The 21,601-nt window shown below is 39.1% G+C and overlaps 1 protein-coding gene across 2 annotated transcripts in view; it reads left to right on the top strand.

Annotated features, from left to right (window-relative positions):
• The window catches only part of RAD54B (RAD54 homolog B), a 96,317-nt gene that overhangs the window by 14,391 nt on the left and 60,325 nt on the right, over positions 1-21,601 (top strand). For both annotated transcript variants that reach the window (XM_032610503.1, XM_032610501.1), the window contains exon 3: positions 6,113-6,275. In XM_032610503.1, coding sequence (XP_032466394.1) covers positions 6,113-6,275 — 163 coding nt within the window. The remainder of the gene's footprint in view (positions 1-6,112; positions 6,276-21,601) is intronic.

Here is a 21,601-nt window from a genome sequence, read left to right as displayed (position 1 = left end):
TTCTCAAGATTGCTTTGGCTGTTTGGGGTCTTTAGTGTTTCCATACAAATTGTAAGATTTTTTGTTCTAATTCTGTGAAGAATGCCATTGGTAGTTTGATAGGGATTGCACTGAATCTGTAGCTTGCTTTGGGTAGGATAGTCATTTTCACAATAGTGATTCTTCCAATCCAAGAACATGGTATATTTCTCTGCCTGTTTATGTCATCTTTGAGTTCTTTCATCAGTGTTTTATAGTTTTCTGAGTACAAGTCTTTCACTTCCTTAGGCAGGTTTATTCCTAGGTATTTTATTCTTTTTGTTGCAGTGGTAAGTGGGATTGTTTCCTTAATTTCTTTTTCTGATTTTTCATTGTTGGTGTATAGGAATGCCAGAGATTTCTGTGCATTAATTTTGTATCCTGCAACCTTACCAAATTCATTGATTAGTTCTAGTAGTTTTCTGGTCACATCTTTAGAATTTTCTATATATGGTGTCATGTCATCTGCAAACAGTGACAGTTTCGCTTTTTCCTTTCCAATTTGGATTCCTTTTATTTCTTGTTCTTAGATTGCTGTGGCTAGGACTTCCAAACTATGTTGAATAATAGTGGCGAGAGTGAACATACTGTTCTTCTTCCTGATCTGAGAGGAAATGCTTTCAGTTTTTCACCATTGAGAATGATGTTAGCTGTGGGTTTGTTGTATATGGGCTTTATTATGTTGAGGTATGTTCCCTCTATGCCCACTTTCTGGAGAGTTTTTATCATACATGGGTGTTGAATTTTGTCAAAAGCTTTTTCTGCATCTATTGAGATGATCATATGGTTTTTATTCTTCAGTTTGTTAATGTGGTGTGTCACATTGATTGATTTACTTATATTGAAGAATCCTTGCATCCCTGGGATAAATCCCACTTGATCATGGTGTATGATCCTTTTAATGTGCTGTTGGATTCTGTTTGCTAGTATTTTGTTCAGGATTTTTGCATCTATGTTCATCAGTGATATTGGCCTGTAGTTTTCTTTTTTTGGTGGCATCTTTGCCTGGTTTTGGTATCAGGGTGGTGGTGGGTTCGTAAAATGAATTTGGGAGTTTCTCCCTCTGCAATTTTTTGGAAGAGTTTTAGGAGGATTGGTGTTAGCTCTTCTCTAAACATTTGATAGAATTTGCCTGTGAAGCCATCTGGTCCTAGACTTTTGTTTGTTGGAAGATTTTTAATCACAGCTTCAGTTTCATTACTTGTGATGGGTCTGTTTATATTTTCTAATTTTTCTTGGTTCAGTCTTGGAAAATTGTACCTTTCCAAGAATTTGTCCATTTCTTCTTGGCTGTCCATTTTATTGGCGTATAATTGTTTGGAGTAGTCTCTTATAATCCTTTGTATTTCTGCAGTGTCAGTTGTGACTTCTCCTTTTTCATTTCTAATTTTATTGATTTGCATCCTCTCCCTTTTTTTCTTGATGAGTCTGGCTAAAGGTTTATCAATTTTATCTTCTCAAAGAATCAACTTTTAGTTTTGTTGATCTTTGCTATTGTTTTCTTCGTTTCTATTTCATTTATTTCTGTTCTGATCTTTATGATTTCTTTCCTTCTACTGCCTTTGGGTTTTCTTTGTTCTTCCTTCTCTAGTTGCTTTAGGTGTAAGGTTACATTGTTTATTTGAAATTTTTCTTGTTTCTTGAGGTGAGATTAAATTTCTGTAATCTTCCCTCTTAGAACTGCTTTGGCTGCGTCCCATAGCTTTGGGTCATCGTGTTTTTGTTATTTGTTTCTGTGTATTTTTTGATTTCCTCAGTGATCTCTTGGTTATTTAGTAGCTCACTGTTTAGCACCCATGTATTTGTGTTTTTTACAGTTTTTTTTCCTGTAATTGATTTCTGATCTCATAGCGTCGTGGTCAGAAAAGATGCTTGATATGATTTCAATTTTCTTAAATTTTCTGAGGCTTGATTTGTGACCCAAGATGTGATCTATCCTGGAGAATGTTCCATGTGCACTTGAGAAGAAAGTGTATTCTGCCACTTTTGGGTGGAATGTTCTATAATTATCAATTAGATCTATCTGGTCTATTGTATCATTTAAAGCTTGTGTTTCCTTATTTATTTTCTGTTTGGATGATTTGTCCATTGGTGTAAGTGGGGTGTTAATGTCCCCTACTATTATTGTGTTACTGTCGATTTCTCGTTTCATGGTTGTTAGCATTTGCCTTATGTATTAGAGTGCACCTATGTTGGGTGCATAAACATTTATAATTGTTATATCTTCTTAGATTGATCCTCATGTAGGGTCCCTGCTTATCTCCTGTAACAGTCTTTATTTTAAAGTCTATTTTATCTGATGTGAGTATTGCTACTCCAGCTTACTTTTTGATTTCTATTTGCATGGAATATCATTTTCCATCCCTTCAGTTTCAGTCTTTATGTGTCCCTAGGTCTGAAGTGGGTCTCTTGTAGACAGCATATATATGGATCTTGTTTTTGTATTCATTCAGCCAGTCTGTGTCTTTTGGTTGGGGCATTTAATCCATTTACCTTCAGGGTTATTATTGATATATATGTTGCTATTACCATTTTCTTAATTGTTTTGGGTTTGTTTCTGTGGGTGTTTTTCTTCTCTTTTGTTTCCCACTTAGAAAAGTTTCTTTAGTGTTTGTTTTCTTTTTTTTTTTTTGGCCACGCTGCACCGCATGTGGGATCTTAGTTCCCTGACCAGGGATTGAACCCGTGTCCCCTGCATTGAAAGGTGGATTCTTTACCACTGGACCACCAGGGAAGTCCCTAGTGTTTGTTTTAAAGCTGGTTTGATGGTGCCGAATTCTCTTTGCTTTTGTTTGTCTGAAAAGCTTTTGACTTCTCCATGGAATCTGAATGAGATCTTTGCTGGGGAGAGTAATCTTGGTTGTAGATTTCTTCTCTTTCATCACTTTAAGTATATCCTGCCATTCCCTTCTGGCCTGCAGAGTTTCCACTGAAAAATTAGCTGGTAACCTTATGGGGATTCCTTTGTATGCTATTTTTGTTTTTTTCCTGTCTGCTTTTAATATTTTTTCTTTGAATTTAATTTTTGTTAGTTTGATTAATATGTCTCTTGGTGTGTTTTTCGTAAGGTTTATCCTGTATGGGACTCTTTGCTTACTGGACTCAGGTGACTATTTCCTTTTCCACATTAGGGAAGTTTTCGACTATAATCTCTTCAAATATTTTCTCAGACCCTTTCTTGGGACCACTGTAATTCAAATGTTGGTGCATTTAGTCTTGTCCGAGAGGTTTCTGAGATTGTCTTCAATTCTTTTCATTCTTTTTCTTTATTCTGCTCCTCAACAGTTATTTCCACCAGTTTGTCTTCCCACTCACTTATTCGGTTCTTCTGCCTCCATTATTCTGTTATTGCTTCCTTCTAGTGTATTTTTTATTTCAGTTATAGTGTTGTTCATCTCTCTTTGTTTGTTCTTTAGTTCTTCTAGATCTTTGTTAAACATTTCTTGTATTTTCTCAATCCATGCTTCCATTCTATTTCTGAGATTCTGGATCACCTTTGCTATCATTACTGTGAATTCTTTTTCAGGTGGGTTGCCTATTTCCACTTGATTTATTTAGTCTTGTAGGGTTTTGCCTTGCTCCTTCATCTGTGACATATTTTCTTGTTGTCTCATTGTGTTTTTTCTTTTTCAGGTGGGTTGCCTATTTCCTCTTCATTTATTTGGTCTTGTAGGTTTTTACCTTGCTTCCTCATCTGTGACATACTTTTTTGCCATCTCTCTCTCTCTTTTTTTTTAAATGAGTGGGATTGTGTTCCTGTTTTACTCGTTGTTTGGCCTGAGGCTTCCAACACTGGAGTTTGAAGGCTATTGGGTAGAGCTGGGTCTTAGTGCTGAGATGAGGAACTCTGTGAGACCTCACGCCAATAAATATTCCCTGGGGTCAGAGGTTCTCTGTTAGTCCAGTGGTTCGGACTCGGAGCTCCCACCGCAGGAGCTTCCCCCAGCCCCAGGCTCATGAATCAAGATCCTGCAAGCCGTGTGTGGTGGCAAAAAAATAAAAGAGAGAAAAATAACAAAGTAGAAAATAAAATTAGACTAGGAGACTAACAGATATGTTAGAAAGAATGTAAAAATAAAAATACAGATGAATCAACAACCAGAAGGTACATCAGTACCACAAGAGTAGAAAAAAGGAGGGGGGAAAGGAAAAAAAAGGGGTGGGTAAGGCCTTGGCTGTGGAGAGCAGGGCCTAAGCAAGGGCGAAGTTTGGGTGGTGGGCCTGGCGCATGATCAGGACCCACAGGGCTGGAAAAGGCCCTGGCAGTGCGGATTAGGCTCAAAGAACAGAAGGGGCCCAGTTGTGCCCCCAACCCTGGTCTCAGAGGGCAGGGAACCGCACCTGGGAGCCTAGCAGGCTTCCTGGGGTTGAGTGGGTGGGGCAAACGCCCTCCTCTCCTCTCCTGCTCCTCCGGTCTGGGGTCTGGGAGGGCCCTTCCTGCCTGCCTCTCCTGATCTCCCTAGTCTCCCTCCTATGCCCCAGGACCAATGCAGCCAGTATGGGGGGGAGGACAGGAGAAGGGGGGGCCTTGGAGGGCAGGGGTCCGGCCTGGGAGCTCAGCAGCCTCCCCTGCCCAAGAGGGCCAGACAGTTGCCCTCTGCTCTGTCTAGGTAGGAGAGTCCCTCCTACCTGCCTCTCCTGATCTCCCTGGCCTCAGAGGTGCTGATCTTGTCTGGCCTCCACTTCTCCCCACTTTGTATCTCTCTGTCCTACTGGTTCACCTTGGGGTTCCTCCCATCTCCTTGGGGGTCAGAATCCCCCACCAACGGCCAGCAGGCACCCTAGTTGTGGGGAGACGCTAACTCCGCATCTTCCCACACCGCCATCTTGACTCCTCCCTCACCTGACTTACTTTAAAATCTTATCAGACAGGTTTTTGAATGTCTCTGAAATTTATTATAATGAATATTTATAGAGATATGACGACTGTGTCTGTTATTGTGAGTTGTTATTTTAAAAACATTTCAAACATACTATGGTAGGCAGAAAAATGGCCTTCTAAAAATGTCCATGTCCTAATCCCTGGAACCTGTGAATATGTTACCTCACGTGGCAAAAGGGACTTTGACTAGGTGATTAATGTTAAGGACCTTGAGATGAGGTGGGGGGTGGTCATCCTGGATTATCCAGATGGGCCCAGTATAATCACAGAGGTCCTTAAAAGTAGAAGAGGGAGACAGATGAGAGGGTTAGAGAAAGAGATGTGATTAAGGAAGCAGGGGCAGAGAGATGCAGAGGAACTGGCTTTGAAGTAGAGGAATGGGGCCACAAGCCAAGGAATGTGGGTAGCTTTTAGAAGTTTGAAAAGTCAAGGAAATGTTTTCTCCCTTAGAACCTCCTGAAAGAAATGCTGCCCTGCTGATTACCTTGATTTTAGTCCATTAAGAGCCAAGTGAGAGTTCAAACTTACAAAATTATAAAATAAATTTATGTTGTTTTAAGCCACTAAGTTTCTTGTAATCTGTTACAGCAGCAACAGAAAGCTAATACATATACAAAAATAGAGAAAAGAGTATATGAAGAACCCCCATGTACCCATCATCCAGCTTCAACAATTGTCAGTTTATGGCAGTTGTTCTTGCTTCATTTTTTCCTCTCCAGCTCCCTCCCCGCTTCTTCCCCTCTCATTATTTTCATGCAGATTCCAGGAATATCTTTTCATTTGTAAATATTTTAGTATTTGTCTTTAAAACATAAGGTACTGTTAAAACAACAACAATACAGTACAGGTATCATTATCACACTTAAATTAACAATATTTAAGTGTTTCTTTTAATATTGAGAAATTTAGCAAGAAAAAAAGCAGTTGACTGAGAATGGCATATTGTGACTTGTTTAAAACCTTATTTGATACGTTGCTTAAAATACGCTATAATTGTAAGCATAATTTTCATTTTGTGATGTCTTTCAGCTTTTATTATGTAATAAAAGTAGCTTAAAAAACAAACAATAAAAATTATAATTTTTATGTTTAAATATTCCCCATTTAGGTATGAGAAACTAGTAGCTCACATTTTAAATTAGGAATCTATTAAGTAAAAATATGGGAAATTAAGTTTAATATCAGCATAAAATACATATTTTGTTCTTTTAGGTTGCTGCAAATAAGAATACTTTTCTGCAGTCACAAAGTGATCCCAGAATATGCAATCTGCCTACTGAAGAAAGTTCTAGAGGAATTAATCATGAGGATAATTACAGGGAAAAATATTGTTTGGAAGCATCTGCAAAGACAACATCAGACCCACATCATACAGGTAAGACTGTTCAGGTTTATACTTGACCAGGCTTATTACAGTATTATTTAAATTGATTATTTACAAGAATGAATATGTTATATTTGAAAATAGTTGATATAATACCACTAGGTCGCTGGCAATTCAGATTTTTTGTTGTTGTAATTTATCTTTAATGATGGATTAATAACCACATCATTCAAATCTTGCATTTTGTAGTAGGCATATGTCTAACCTTATTCATTGTAAACTTATTGGTCAAATAATGGTCTTTACCTCAAGTAGCAAAATAAATAGTGTTTAAAGATTTTTTTTTAACTTACTTATTTTTACTTATTTATTTTTGGTTGCGTTGGGTCTTCGTTGCTGCATGTGGGCTTTCTCTAGTTGCGGTGAGTGGGGGCTACTGTTTGTTGCAGTGCGCGGGTGTCTCATTGCAGTGGCTTCTCTTGTTGCAGAGCACAGGCTCTAGGCATGTGGGCTTCAGTAGTTGTGACACGTGGGCTCAGTAGTTGTGGCTTGCGGGCTCTAGTGCATGGGCTCAGTAGTTGTGGCGCATGGGCTTAATTGCTCCGTGGCATGTGAGATCTTCCCGGACCAGGGCTTGAACCCATGTCCCCTGTATTGGCAGGTGGATTCTTAACCACTGAGCCACCAGGGAAGTCCTAAAGATTTGATTTTTAAAAAAGTTTTAAAATGCATTAACAGCACTAAAAGGAGTGGTGAACTTTAAATGAGTAAAACTGTTGATTCATTTTAGTCCATTGGAGTAACTTAAAATCAGTTAGATTTGAATTATGAAAGTATATAATTGCAGGAAAACCAAGCATTTAACAAGTTGAATTGAGTTAAAATAATGGCTATGGTTCTTTTTGCATCTGTAAGAGATTAGTATTTTTCAGGTAATTAAAATTTATCTAGGATGTTCATGGATGTTTATTTGGCCTGTGAAAGGCACCATTAAGACTACATTTTTCTAAATAACATTTTATTTTTTGGTTGAATAAGGAGTGTCAGGGAGAGAGCCTCATTTGCTGGTCTATAGAATATAACTACTATTTTAAGATACCAGTGCAAATCAACAAAGTGCCTTAAACGCTTAACCCTTTTGAAGGAAGTTTTGGAGCTTTGTGATAATTAATACATTTTACATATAAATGAGTTCATTTCTCGTTGGGCAGAAGGGACTTCTGATTTTTCTCAACTGGCCAGGATCCTTAGTACCATTTACGTGCTCTCAAATTTGTAACAAGTGTCAGGATGAAGTTGAGAAGGACTTTTGGTGGTATCAATTTAGGGAGATCCCTAGAGATAGCTCTGGGTATGGCAGTTTAGCTTCTGCCCTGTTTCACGGATTTGCTCTCCCTTTATTACTTTCCTCCTTACCTCCCTCCTTTTCTCTTTTCTTCCTTCCATCTTCGTTAGGTGAATATCCTATTTCCCCAGACTTTTTTCTCTACTGTCAAGCCTGTGATGGATAATGATCCATCTATGCCTGTTTCTTTTCTATCTTGGTAGCTAATCTCTTCACCAGAGAATGATATTTAGACTCTAGAATATAATACATTTCATGTTACTGATTTGGGTCTTTTTTTGCGTTCTACTATAGTTTCTCATTCTGTTCCCTGTTAAATATGAGAAGGGAGTTAAGAGTTAAAATAAATTGAAGAGGGAGTTAATTTACTCAACCTTTAATCCCTTAATCCCTTCTTTTTTTTAGTACATTCACTGGACTGGGGAACCTGTGCCAACCTCCTGATACCCTCCTGCCTCTCATTTAGAGAGAGGTTAACTGGGGAAAAGAGCATTGTGAGAAACATCTTGCTTTCTATGGTGATTGCTGGAGAGGAATGTTGTATATAGAAAAGTATGGAGATGAAAGACCTGTGTAGTATATATTCACCTTTTGACATTCTTTCAATTCCAGGTCTAATCCACCTTGAAGTCAGGTCCAAGCCTGCATGTCCCAGTTAAAATATGTCCTCATTTCCTGTTACCTTTTTATTTTGAAAAGTTTCCTACATATAGAGAGGTTGAAAGAATAATCCAGTTATCATCATAAATTCAATAGTTGTTAACATTCTGCCTCATTTGTCCCTCCCCACCCAGCCCCACCCCATGTATGCAATTTTTTTTTTCTGGACCATTTGAAAATAAGATGCAGATATCATGCCACTTCACTTCTAAATACTTCAGCATGCATATCTTAAAATAAATGTTTTCTCCTATATAACCACATTATTACACCAAACAAGATTAACAATAATTCATAATATTTAATATCTAGTTCATCAGGAAAACCATTTTTACTTAAGGTAGTTTAAGTTTGGTTTATTAACAACCAAAAAAGCCCTAATAAGTACATTTTCACTCTATTGAATTTTACTGTGCACTTCAAGTCTCATCAAGTCTGTTGAGGTCATACTGGATTAGGGTGGACCCTAAATCTGTTGCAGGAAGGGGGACCCCTTCCAAGGGCCCGAGAGTGGGCTCTTGTCTAACACTTGGAAATGAAATGTCCGAGGGGACACACGTGCTGACAAAGCAAGAGACTTTAGTGGGAAGGAGCACCCGTGTGGAGAGCAGGAGGGAAAGGGAACCCAGGAGGACTGCTGTGCCACGTGGCTCACAGTCCCGGGTTTTATGGTGATGGGATTAGTTTCTGGGTTACTCTCTGGCCAATCATTCTGACTCAGGGTCCTTCCTGGTGGTGCACGCATGGCTCAGCCAAGAAGGAGTCCAGCGAGGAGGATTCTGGGAGGTTGGTAGGACATATGGGCTGGTGTCTCCTTTTGACTTCTCCTGAATTCTTCCGGTTGGTGGTGGCTTGTTAGTTCCATGTTCCTTACCAGGACCTCCTTTTGTAAAACAGCTCATGCAGATGGTTACTGTGGTGCCTGGCCAGGGTGGGCAGTTTTCGGCCAGTGGTTCCCCTAACAAATCCAATGGCTGGTTATGAGGAGAGAGACATAGAAATACAGAGGGAAAAAGGCCTTGTGACAGTGGAGACAGAGATCAGAGTAATCCAGCTGCAAGCCTAGGAGCACCAAGGATTGCTGGCAACCACCAGAAGCTAGAAAGGGGCACGGAAGGATTCTCCCACAGATCCTTCAGAGAGAGCATGGCCCTGCTGACGTCTTGATTTTGAACTTCTGGTCTCCATGTTGTGAGACAATAAATTCTGTTGTTTTAAGTGTTTGTGGTACTTTGTTATAGCAGTCCTTAGAAATTAATAAAGGGAGCCCTAGACCTTCTGATACTCAACGGCTATACTTACATTCTTTAGAAAAACAAAGAAATTTTTTCATTCTTTCTGATTCCTTTTCATTGTGATGAAGTGTAAGATGAGACCATTAATTCTCCCTTAGGCTGTTCAGCTATACTCTTTATATTTTATCTATTTACCTGAGTCTCGTTCACTAAACTGTGGCATACAAAGGCAGGAACTTTCTGTTGTTCGGGTTTTAAGTCAAACAGTATGAATTCAAAAACATTTTATGACTGATATAAGGGATCTTGAAAAACTTGTAGTTCAGTCCCTTGGCTAAGCCCTTTGGCTCTGAAGTACTTCAGATAAGTCAGGAAGTCAAGAAGAAGTTGCTGGAACATTATAGTTTGCAAGTATTGGTAATACTTAGAATAGTTTCAGAAAGTGTTTGGAACAAAAGCCATATTGTAATGGATAGGTGATGAGTGGAGACAGGCAAATGGAGGCAGTGAATGTAAATAAATAATGTATGTAAATCAATAAAGAAATTTGGTTTTGAAGGGAAGGAGTAGTATCTTGAGGGATAGCAGGGAACCATAGAGGTTTTTTGGTTGTTGTTTTTAAAGGTAGTATGTTGTAGAGGAAAGAGGTATTGAAGAGGGGAAGATTAAAGGTATAAAAAGGGAGTGATAAAACCTCTGTTGGAGAGAGAAGTGTTTTTCTAATGATTTTTAGGTCCCTGGAGATGTTTGGACATATTTTCAGGGGTTTATAAATTCTCAGAGAAGCTTAGAATTCTGTGTTTTCTTTTAAATAATATGAATAAAAGTATATAAGCCTATGTTGGATCTTTCAGTTGGCCACCATATAATTGAGTTTTTCTTTTAAGTGCTACTTGATTTTTTTTGTATTAAATAAATTTATTTATTTATTTTTGGCTGTGTTGGGTCTTCGTTGCTGCGCATGGGCTTTCTTTAGTTGCGGTAAGCGGGGGCTACTCCTCGTTGTGGTGTGCACGCTTCTCATTGTGGTTTCTCTTGTTGTGGAGCACGGGCTCTAGGCGTGCGGGCTTCAGTAGTTGTGGCACATGGGCTCAGTAGTTGTGGCTTGTAGGATCGAGAGCGCAGGCTCAGTAGTTGTGGCACAAGGGCATAGCTGCTCTGCGGCACATGGGATCTTCGTGGACCAGGGCTTGAACCCGTGTCCCCTGCATCGGCAGGCGGACTCTCAACCACTGCGCCACCAGGGAAGCCCTAATTGAGTATTATTACAAGATTTCATGTCGGCAAATGAGAACAGAGGTAGACAGAATGGGGTATACTCCTACCAAATGAGGTTTTGTATATTCAGATTAAGGATAGTTAAAGAATTGAGCCTTCATATGCTGTATTGGAGAAGAGGCTTGTTGGACACAAAAGGACTTGTATGTGCCAAATCTTTTGGTACCATACTTATATTGTGATCAATAGCAGTTTAATTTCAGTAAAATAACACTGTCATTAAATTAATGTGATTTTTGAATTTTATTGGTTTATAATTAATTTATAAATGTTTGATTTATCTTTGAAATCTTTTTTCAGTACATTTAGAACTCCTGCATTCTTGTTTTTTTTTTTTTTTTTTTTTTTTTTTTGCGGTACGCGGGCCTCTCACTGTTGTGGCCTCTCCCGCTGCAGAGCACAGGCTCCGGACGCGCAGGCCCAGCGGCCATGGCTCACGGGCCCAGCCGCTCCACGGCATGTGGGATCCTCCCGGACCGGGGCACGAACCCGTGTCCCCTGCACCGGCAGGCGGACTCCCAACCACTGCGCCACCAGGGAAGCCCTGCATTCTTGTTTTTTTCTTTTTTTTTTTTTTTTTTTTGGCCCTGCTACATGGCTTGCGGGATCTCATAGTTCTGTGACCAAGGATTGAACCCAGGCCATGGCAGTGAAAGCCCGAAATCCTAACCACTAGGCCACCAGGGAACTCCCCTACCTCATTCTTTTTAAAAACTATATAATATTCCATTGTGTGGATTTGCCAGATGTACTTAACCAGTTCCATATTAATGGATATTTAGGTTGCTTGGTATCTTTTCTTATTACAAACAAAGCTACAATGAATAGCTGTATATTATAATCATATGTGAGAATGTATTCATAGGATACCTTTGAGTATCAAAGGTCTCAAGGTATGTGCATTTACCTAAGTGTCCATTGACAGATGAATGGGTAAAGAAGATGTGGCACATATACACAATGGAATATTACTCAGCCATAAAAAGAAACGAAATTGAGTTATTTGTAGTGAGGTGGATGGACCTAGGGTCTGTCATACAGAGTGAAGTAAGTCAGAAAGAGAAAAACAAATACGGTATGCTAACACGTATATATGGAATCTTAAAAAAAAATGGTTCTGATGGACCTAGGGGTAGGACAGGAATAAAGACGCAGACGTAGAGAATGGACTTGAGGACATGGGGAGAGGAAAGTGTAAGCTGGGATGAAGTGAAAGAGTAGCCTTGACATATATACACTACCAAATGTAAAATAGATAGCTAGTGGGAAGCAACTGCATAGCACAGGAAGATCAGCTCGGTGCTTTGTGACCACCTAGAGGGGTGGGATGAGGGAGGGTGGGAGGGAGACGCAAGAGGGAGGGGATATGGGCATATATGTATACATATAGCGAATTCACTTTGTTATACGGCAGAAACTAACACAACATTGTAAACCAATTATGCTTCAATAAAGATGTTAAAAAAAATAAAATAAAAACAAAGGGTGAAGTTGTGATTTAAGCAAGATAAAATAGGCCAACAGGATAAGCACAATGGAAAGAAAGGAAACAATTTTTTAAATATCAGTTAATATGCTTTTGGTTCAAGTATTGTTAAAAATACTGGATTATAAAATTGAATTTTATTAGCATGTATATTTGGAAATTGCAGGCTTTAGGATTGACTGATGTAGCAGTTTAAAGGATGTCATTATGATCCCAATTTCTGTCTACTTCTGTCATCCACAAGATTGGCTTCATTCTTAGACTGGTTCTCCTCATGTTAAATGATAGATACCAGTAACCACTGGGACCACATACTTCCTTTTTCTCGTCAATCTGATGATATGTAGATGGTCCCTACTCATAATCGTTAAATAAGGTTTCTTAACTTTGTGCTGATATAGAGTTACTTTCCTGTGTCCAGAGGGATTCCTAACTTTAGACCTATTGTACCTCAGTGAAGAAGAAGCCTAAGTGGCTTCTGAGAATCATCAGATACACACTCTCCATCCCTTCCTTGGATGTGGGAGCTATCTCACCAAAATTTCCTTGCTGCTACATGCTGGGGGAACACCCATGTTAACTATACTGAAAAATGATTAAGTGAAAAATGTTAAGTTAAAATAAAAATGAATAGCTTTAGCAACATTTTTAGTGTACAAAATTTAACAAAAGGCTAGTTCCCTTTAGCTTACAATGTTTTTACCCCAAAGATAAGACTTGGTCAAACTGAGTTCCTTAATAGGTGGCTGGGAGCTATTTAAAGAAAATGTATGTAAATTTAGATTGTATAGAGTAGGTCTGTGATTCACATAGCATGGCTGGATTAAGTTTTCATAATTTGACTCTGTGAGATAATAGAAAATGTCTGTATTGGTCTCTACCCCCAGTTCCTGGCACAGAGGTCCTAAAACCCTTGTAATTTCCTCAGTGATAAGAGCTTTAGGAGCATCTTTTTTTCTTCTAATACTTGGTCTTTGACCTTAGTTCCTGACACAGAGTTCCTAAATCCCTTGGAATTTCCTGGGTGATAGAAATGTCTTTTGTTCTAATGAGGTGACTCTGGGTGGGCTCCTGGTTGAGGGCTGGTCACCAGAGAGACTAAGCCATGATTAGAAGCTTGGAATTTTCAGCCCCATTCCCATTCTCCAGAGAGGGGAGATGAGTTGGAAATGGAGTTGATGGTTGATCATGCCAATGTGATGAAACCTCTGTAAAAATCCCCAGAGACCTTCCGCGTTGGTGAACATATGGAGGTGCTGAGAGAGTGGTGGTGCCCAGAGAGGGCATAGACACTCCGAGCCTTTTACCTGTGCCTTGCCTATGCATCTCTTCTGTCTGAATGTTCATCTTTTATCATGTACTTTTTGTTTTTTTAGTTTAATTTTATTTATTTTTTTATACAGCAGGTTCTTATTAGTTATCTATTTTATACATATTAGTATATATATGTCAATCCCAATCTCCCAGTTTTATCATATACTTTTATAATTAACTTGTAAAAGTAAGTAAACTGTTTTCCTGAGTTTTGTGAGCTGCTCTAGCAGATTAATTGAACCTGAGGAGGGGGTCCTAGGAACCTCTGATTTATAGCTGATTGGTCAGAAGCACAGCTTAGAACCTGGACGGACTTGTGATTGGCATCTGAAGTGGTGTGGGAGCAGTCTTGTGGGACTGAGCCCTTAACCTGTGGGATGTGATGCTATCTCCAGATAGATGGTGTCAGAATTGAGTTGAATTGTAGAACACCCAGCTGGTGTCGGAGTGGTATGAAAGTAAAGGAGAAACGTAGCAGAAGCACTGAGTTTTTCCTTCTTAGACTTCTTTCAGTTCTGTAAGGGTTTTCAAGATCCCTGTTAACCTAGGTTTTGATTGTCTTTTTTTGGCTGCACCGCGTGGCTTGCAGGATCTTAGTTCCCTGACCAGGGATTGAACCCAGTCCCGTGGCAGTGAAAGTGCTGAGTTCTAACCACTGGACCGCCAGGGAATTCACGGTTTTGATTGTCTTGAGTGCTTAACATTACAGGGTATCATCACCAAAGCACAGTGCTGAAGTATGAGATATAAATGCTATAACTCAGAATGATTCTTAGGGTTTGGATTCACCCTGGTTTTAACCCTGTTTTTATGTGGCAGATTTATAAAGTGTCATCTTCCTCACATATTGCAGTGTGATATATGCCTTCTCAGATTCTCTTGCCACTGTGTGCTTCCTAGACTGACTGCTTCACTGTACCGCACTGTGCTGCCTCACTTGAGCCACCACCTCACGGTGGCCGCCACCCCACCGGGCCGATGAACCACACTCTGAGAGGGTCTGGTGGATGACATGCCACACCAGGGCTTAGGGGTAGCACCCTGTGCCCCTGTGGAGGCTGGATGACACAGGCTGAAAGTGCGGTAGAGTTTATTCCTAGTGGGGTGAGCTTGGCCACTGGGAAATGGGAGACAGGAGGGAACCTGCCTGATAAATTCCACATTTTCGTCCATGAACTACTCTGAGGAATGGTTTCTTTTTGTAGTCTATCAGGAGATGTTCCAAAGAGAGTACCAAGTGGATGCATTTGCCAAGTGACCTACTCTGTGTTTTCATAACTTGTTGTAAAGACGTAGCCAGCACTTTTAAAAATAGTATTTATTTATTTACTTATATTTTGATCTCATGGCCTTCCCGACCAGAGATCGAACCCGTGCCCCCTGCAGTGGAAGCATGGAGTCTTAACCACTGGACTGCCAGAGAAGTCCCCCAGCCACCATTTTACACAGTTCCTTGCTTCAGTTTATTTTTTTTCACTCTTGATGCCCTGTATATACAACGCCCAAGTAAAGCCTCAGCATTCTAGTCATTGCTTCAGGCCCTATTTGCCAGAGAACCTGGGCTAAGACAAAGATTAATAAGGCATAATATCCTTACCTTGGTGTTGTTTTTTTTTATCTCCTAAAATATAGAAATAATCTCAGTAGTCATGGTGAGCTTTTTGCCTAACAAGTAGTTCATAGAAAAAGAAATCACTCCTACCCACAGTTATTCCTTATTTATTAAATTTAATAGATCTAATTATCTAAATTCTATTTTAGAAATTTAGCTTTGTTCAAACTTCTCACATTTTTAATAGCTAAAGAGTTAAAATATATTAGCTGCTATTATTTTATTTTTAAGGATACTTTTTTGAACATATTAGAATTTTCAAACATTAAGTTGATCATTTTACATTGACTACCCATATACCAACCACCTAGATTCCAGAATTAAAATTTTACTGTATCTGCTTTATTGCATATCTATTCATCCATCAGTCTATCTTACTTTTATTATTTATTTATTTATTTTAAAATATTTACTTATTATTTACCTTGGTTGCACCAGGTCTTAGTTGTAGCATGCGGGATCTTTAGTTGTGGCATGCGGGCTTCTTAGTTGCAGCATGCATGTGGGATCCAGTTCCCCGACCAGGGATCGAACCCGGGCCCCTTGGATTAGGAGCACGGAGTGTTACCCACTGGACCACCAGGGAAGTCTCTATCTTACTTTTAAAAAATGAATTTTAAAGTTGCAGACATCAGTACATTTTCCTCAGAATACTTAATGCATTCATTAAGATTAATGTACCTAGGGGCTTCCCTGGTGGCACAGTGGTTGAGAGTCCGCCTGCCGATGCAGGGGACACGGGTTCGTGTCCCGGTCCGGGAAGATCCCACATGCCGCGGAGTGGCTGGGCCCGTGAGCCATGGCTGCTGAGACTGTGCGTCCGGAGCCTGTACTCCGCAACGGGAGAGGCCACAGCAGCGAGAGGCCCGCGTACCGCAAAAAGAAAAAGAAAAAAAAAAAAAGATTAATGTACCTAAATACGTTTTTCCCCATAAAATTATCTAAAATACTACAGGTAAAGCTAGGCTCTTATATATTTTACCTGTAGAAATTGGTATTATTATTATTATTTTTTTTTTTTGCGATACGCGGACCTCTCACTGTTGTGGCCTCTCCCGTTGCGGAGCACAGGCTCTGGACGCGCAGGCTCAGCGGCCATGGCTCACGGGCCCAGCCGCTCCGCGGCATGTGGGATCTTCCCGGACCGGGACACGAACCCGTGTCCCCTGCATCGGCAGGCGGACTCTCAACCACTGTGCCACCAGGGAAAGCCCGCAGAAATTGGTATTATTGATGTGGGTGGTGTGTTTCAAGTAAATGATACTCTACCTACAACTTGATTTTTTCATTCACTAATGTCAAAGATAAACAAAGCCAGACATTAGTTAATGCAGTGGAAGCAGATTTTATTCAGTAACTCCTGACAGTGGGGTAAAGACCTGAGCTCCATTCTGATTTGTGCAGCTTTTGAAGGGAGGATGAGGGAGTCAAAGAGGGAGCTCAAGTAGAGTCAGGGAAGTGAAAAATTACAAAAGGTAGGTCTGTGTAAATGAGATTAGGGCAGCTCTGTCTGCTAGCTAGCAGTTATCAAAGTTAGGATTCTACCTTCTCACTAAGACTGGGAGGCCTTGGCTCTGTTCTTCCTGATAATTACATTTCAAAGGAATGACTTTCAGGTCCTTGAGAAAGACACTCCTGAGTTGTGGGAGATTTAGTAAATGCCCTACCAAAGGGAGGTCAGGGGCCTAGGGTCAGGTGTTAGCTAGAACAAACAGTAAATTCTTTTGATAGCTCTGAGCTTTTCCAGAATGGAGCTCACAAGGAGGCTAGGTTGGGGCCCTTAGGCTGCTAGAGGCCATCCTAGGGTTGGTCAAGTCTCTTAGTGCAGGGGTTTGGATGGAGTTGTTCCGTGCTGAGAGTTACTTTGCAGTTCTCACTAGTATGCTTTGGAGACTTGTTTTCATTTTAGAACATATAGATGTACCTATTCTTTTAATTGCCGCAGGGTATCCATGGTATGAATATAACATGATTTATTTAGGATTTTTATTAAAAACAATCCTGCGGTGAACATCCTTGTACATGTGGTCTTATGAACTTATGCAAATATTTCTCACTTGTCAGATCATAATGTGTTTACATTATATTTTAATATGGTTTGCTAATTGCCTTCTGAAATGGCTCTGCCATCATTACTGTATGAGAGAATTTATTTCCCCAGATTCCTTAACACATGCTATTAAACTTTTTAACTTTTGCCCGTTGAATGGGTAAAAACAAATATGGTCTTTTACTTTTCATCTCCCTGATTACTTGTTGAGCTCTTTATATATTGGATGTTTATATTTTATTCTTTAAATTCTGTTTGTATTCTATATTTGTTTTTCTGTTGCATTTTCTTAGTTTGTAAGAATTATTTATAATTTAATTTTGATTATCTAAGTAATATGAATGTATTTTTATAAATTTCATAATAATACAGTTAAGTTAAAGGTTCTTTACTGTCCCTGTCAATCTTAGTCTCCTTCCAGTAATAGCTGCTGTCATTAGTTTGGTGCCTATCCTTCTATACCAAAGCTGTCCAATAGAAATATAATATAAATCATATATAAATATTAAAAAATTTTCTAGCAACCATGTTACAAAAGTAAAAAGAAACAGGTGAAATTAATTTTAATTAACTCAATATGTATATCATCTCAACATGTGATTAAAAGTTATTAATTATTATTATTCATATTAAGTCTTTGAAAGCTGATGTATATTATACATTTACGGCATATCTCAATTTGGATGCTGTATTTTTATTTTGAATTCTTGATTAGTATTTAGATTTCATAATATTTATGAAATAAATAAGTTCTAAACATATATAAAAGTTGTCCATTAGCTGAATTGAGTTTTAAAAAAGTTTCTGTTTATATTTGTATCTACATCAACAAAACTAGTTCATCTTTTTTAGAAGAATTGATATGACTTGGAAACAAAAGCATGTCAGTTTCAAAAAAAAAAAAAAGTCCAAGTTAAGCAAATTTACTAATTCTTGTGTCAACTCAGTATTATTAACATTGAATTCAAAAGAGCAATGTATAAATTTAAAAGCAGCTCTAAATTTGTCAGTATCAACAGTGTTTTTCAAATTCTTCTTGTAGTTTTTTCATGCAATTTACATAAAACTTAATTATAATTAAAATTTTCTGTCGATTCATGTTAGAGGGATATATATGGTTAGTTACTGAGTTGTACGTTTATGGAAATTTTTACATTAAACATATATTCTTCTACCTATCTAACCAGGTCACAAATATGCCTTTCTTTTCCTTGGATTTTCAAATTTAGCTCACTCATATACAGTGTGATATTGATGAGAAAACGTAAATCACATTGCCATTTTTTTGTCTTTGATTATTGAATGTTTAGCAAGTATTCTTTTTGTTTTAAACAAAATCTTGAGTTGGAGTTAACAGTACAATAATTATAAACAATAATAATTATAAATTTTATAGACAGTACAATAATTTATAAAACTCTCCGTGACTGGGCTTCCCTGGTGGCGCAGTGGTTGAGAGTCCGCCTGCCGATGCAGGGGACACGGGTTCGTGCCCCGGTCTGGGGGGATACTGCATGCCGCGGAGCGGCTGGGCCCGTGAGCCGTGGCCGTTGGGCCTGCGCGTCTGGAGCCTGTGCTCCGCAACGGGAGAGGCCACAGCAGTGAGAGCCCTGCGTACCACACACACAAAAAAAAACTCTCCGTGACTCAACCAATGAGCACTGGCAAAGAACAAAAAAAATCATTAGTGTCCTTTTTTTTTTTTTTTTTTGCGGTACGCGGGCCCCTCACCACCGCGGCCTCTCCCGTTGCGGGGTGCAGGCCCAGCGGCCACGGCTCACGGGCCCAGCCGCTCCACAGCACGCGGGATCCTCCTGGACTGGGGCACGAACCCGCGTCCCCTGCACCGGCAGGCGGACTCCCAACCACTGCGCCACCAGGGAAGCCCTATTTTTTTCTTTTTTAACCAGTTCCATAAACTGGTATTTGCATATGTATTCCAAATGGTTTTAACAACTATATTCTTGACATTTTTTTTTTAATTAATTAATTTTTTTGTCTGTGTTGGGTCTTCGTTTCTGTGCGAGGGCTTTCTCTAGTTGCAGCAAGCGGGGGCCACTCTTCATTGCTGTGTGCGGGCCTCTCACTGTTGCGGCCTTTCTTGTTGCGGAGCATGTGCAGGCTCAGTAGTTGTGACTCACGGGCCTAGTTGCTCCGTGGCATGCGGGATCTTCCTAGACCAGGGCTCGAACCTGTGTCCCCTGCATCGGCAGGCAGATTCTCAACCACTGCGCCACCAGGGAAGCCCCTATTCTTGACACTTTTCAGAGTATGCTCTAGAAAGTTGAGCACAATATTTTCATAATGTGTGTGGAACAGAGTAATAAATGAAATATTAATTTCTTGTTTTAAAATTTCAATAAATCCAGATTTTTAAACTTAACCTAACAGAGCATCATCTATTGCAGTAGAACTATTATTTTTCCATGTCTAGCTAAAATTCTTTGACAGATATAGATTAAAAAATATCTGTGTTATGAGTTCATTTATCTATTTGGTCATGAATTGATAACATTTCTTTGTAAATTTTGAAGTCCTTTGAGATAAAATGTGACCCATGTGTTAATAGGGCAATATCTCTTTTATTGTATAACTTTTTTTGTATAACTCATTTAAATCTAAAGAGAAGTACTTGCAATTTAAAAAATATTGAATCAATTGATGTTTGATATGTTAGGTCTTGTATTCTACAGGCAGTTATTGGCTGCTTAATTGAAGATCTTTCATGTTTAAAATCTTTTCCCCATAATTTTCTGACATTTACATAACTGAAATCGTATATATGTTTTTTTACCATCTCTTTACTAAAAATGGTTTTCTTTTTTTGTGTGTGCAAGAAACCAAACCATTTTATAGCTGGCCAAAGTTACAAGGTCAGACGTTGTTACATATTATTTAAAAATATTTCTGGATATTTAATTCTGATTTGAGGTGCCTAAACTTCATCAGTTCTTGTTTGTTGAGAGGAAACTGCTTGTCAGATTTACTATATGTCTGTTGACAGTGTCTCTTAACGTTGTCTAGTTTATTTTCTTTAACCTTTTAAAATGCATTAAACAGCTTATTCCTGTTGTTCTGCTTTAGCAAATTGCATTTGGTATTCAGTATGAAATATGTAATATGCTTTAGTTCGGTCTCTCATTTTTTTCTTTATTATTCCAGTAAGAGTACTAGCTTCTGCATCTGCATTGATTCTGCATCAGTAGTATACTTTTTTATATTAAAAAGTTTGCCCATTATTTTTTTAGCTAGAAAAATAATTTATAATTAAGACAGAATAAGTAATTCAGATTAATAATCAATTACAGTTTATACAGGGTATCACTATAATTTATGCTGTCTGCATAAAATATTCAAACAAATCCATTAAATGTTATATCAGTGCATAGAAAAAATTCATTCAAGCAGAATTTATATACACTAACACAATGTACCTAGCATTTTCATGAAATGAGGTTTCCACAAAAGTAAATTTTCCAGATAACTAAAGCTTATTCAAGTGCTTTGTAAAATAGATTTCAGAAGTTAACAATAAACATTCTTCTTGTATGTATTATGTACTTATTAGACAAAATATTTGAATAATGAATTAAATAATTAATTAATTAATTCTTTCCAAAAAAAACCAGAATCAATTTACAATTGACTACACTGCTGATGTGATTATGTGTAATGTCAAGAAAAATTCTACCGGACAAGTTAAACAGGCAAGAAGACTTTACTCAAGACTACTGTGGACTTCCCTGGTGGCACAGTGGTTGAGAATCCGCCTGCCAATGCAGGGGACACGGGTTTGAGCCCTGGTCTGGGAAGATCCCACATGCCGTGGAGCAACTAAGCCCATGTGCCACAACTACTGAGCCTACACTCTAGAGCCCGTGAGCCACAACTACTGAAGCGCGTGTGCTCTAGGGCCCGTGTGCTGCAACTACTACTGAAGCCCATGCGCCTAGAGCCTGTGCTCTGCAACAAGAGAAACCGCTGCAATGAGATGCCCATGCACCGCAACGAAGACCCAATGCAGCCAAAAATAAATAAATTAAATAAATAAAAAGAATCCGCCTGCCAGTGCAGGGTACATGGGTTCGATCGCTGCTCCAGGAAGATCCCACATGTTGTGGAGCAACTAAGCTTGTGCCCCACAACTCCTGAGCCTGTGCTCTAGAGCCTGCGAGCCACAGCTACTGAGCCTGCATGCCACAAATACTGAAGCCTGCGTGCCTAGAGCCCGTGCTCCGCAACAAGAGAAGCCACCGCATTGAGAAGCCCATGCACCACAGCGAAGAGTAGCCCCTGCTCACTGCAACTAAAAAAAGCCCATGTGCATCAGCAAAGACCCAATGCAGCCAAAATAAATAAATAAATAATTTTTTTTTTTTTTAAAAAAAGACTTGCAA

This window comes from Phocoena sinus, chromosome 17 (assembly GCF_008692025.1).
Source record: "Phocoena sinus isolate mPhoSin1 chromosome 17, mPhoSin1.pri, whole genome shotgun sequence".
NCBI lineage: Eukaryota > Metazoa > Chordata > Mammalia > Artiodactyla > Phocoenidae > Phocoena > Phocoena sinus.
Note: the sequence above shows the minus strand (reverse complement) of the source record. Positions and strands in the feature narration are given on the sequence as shown.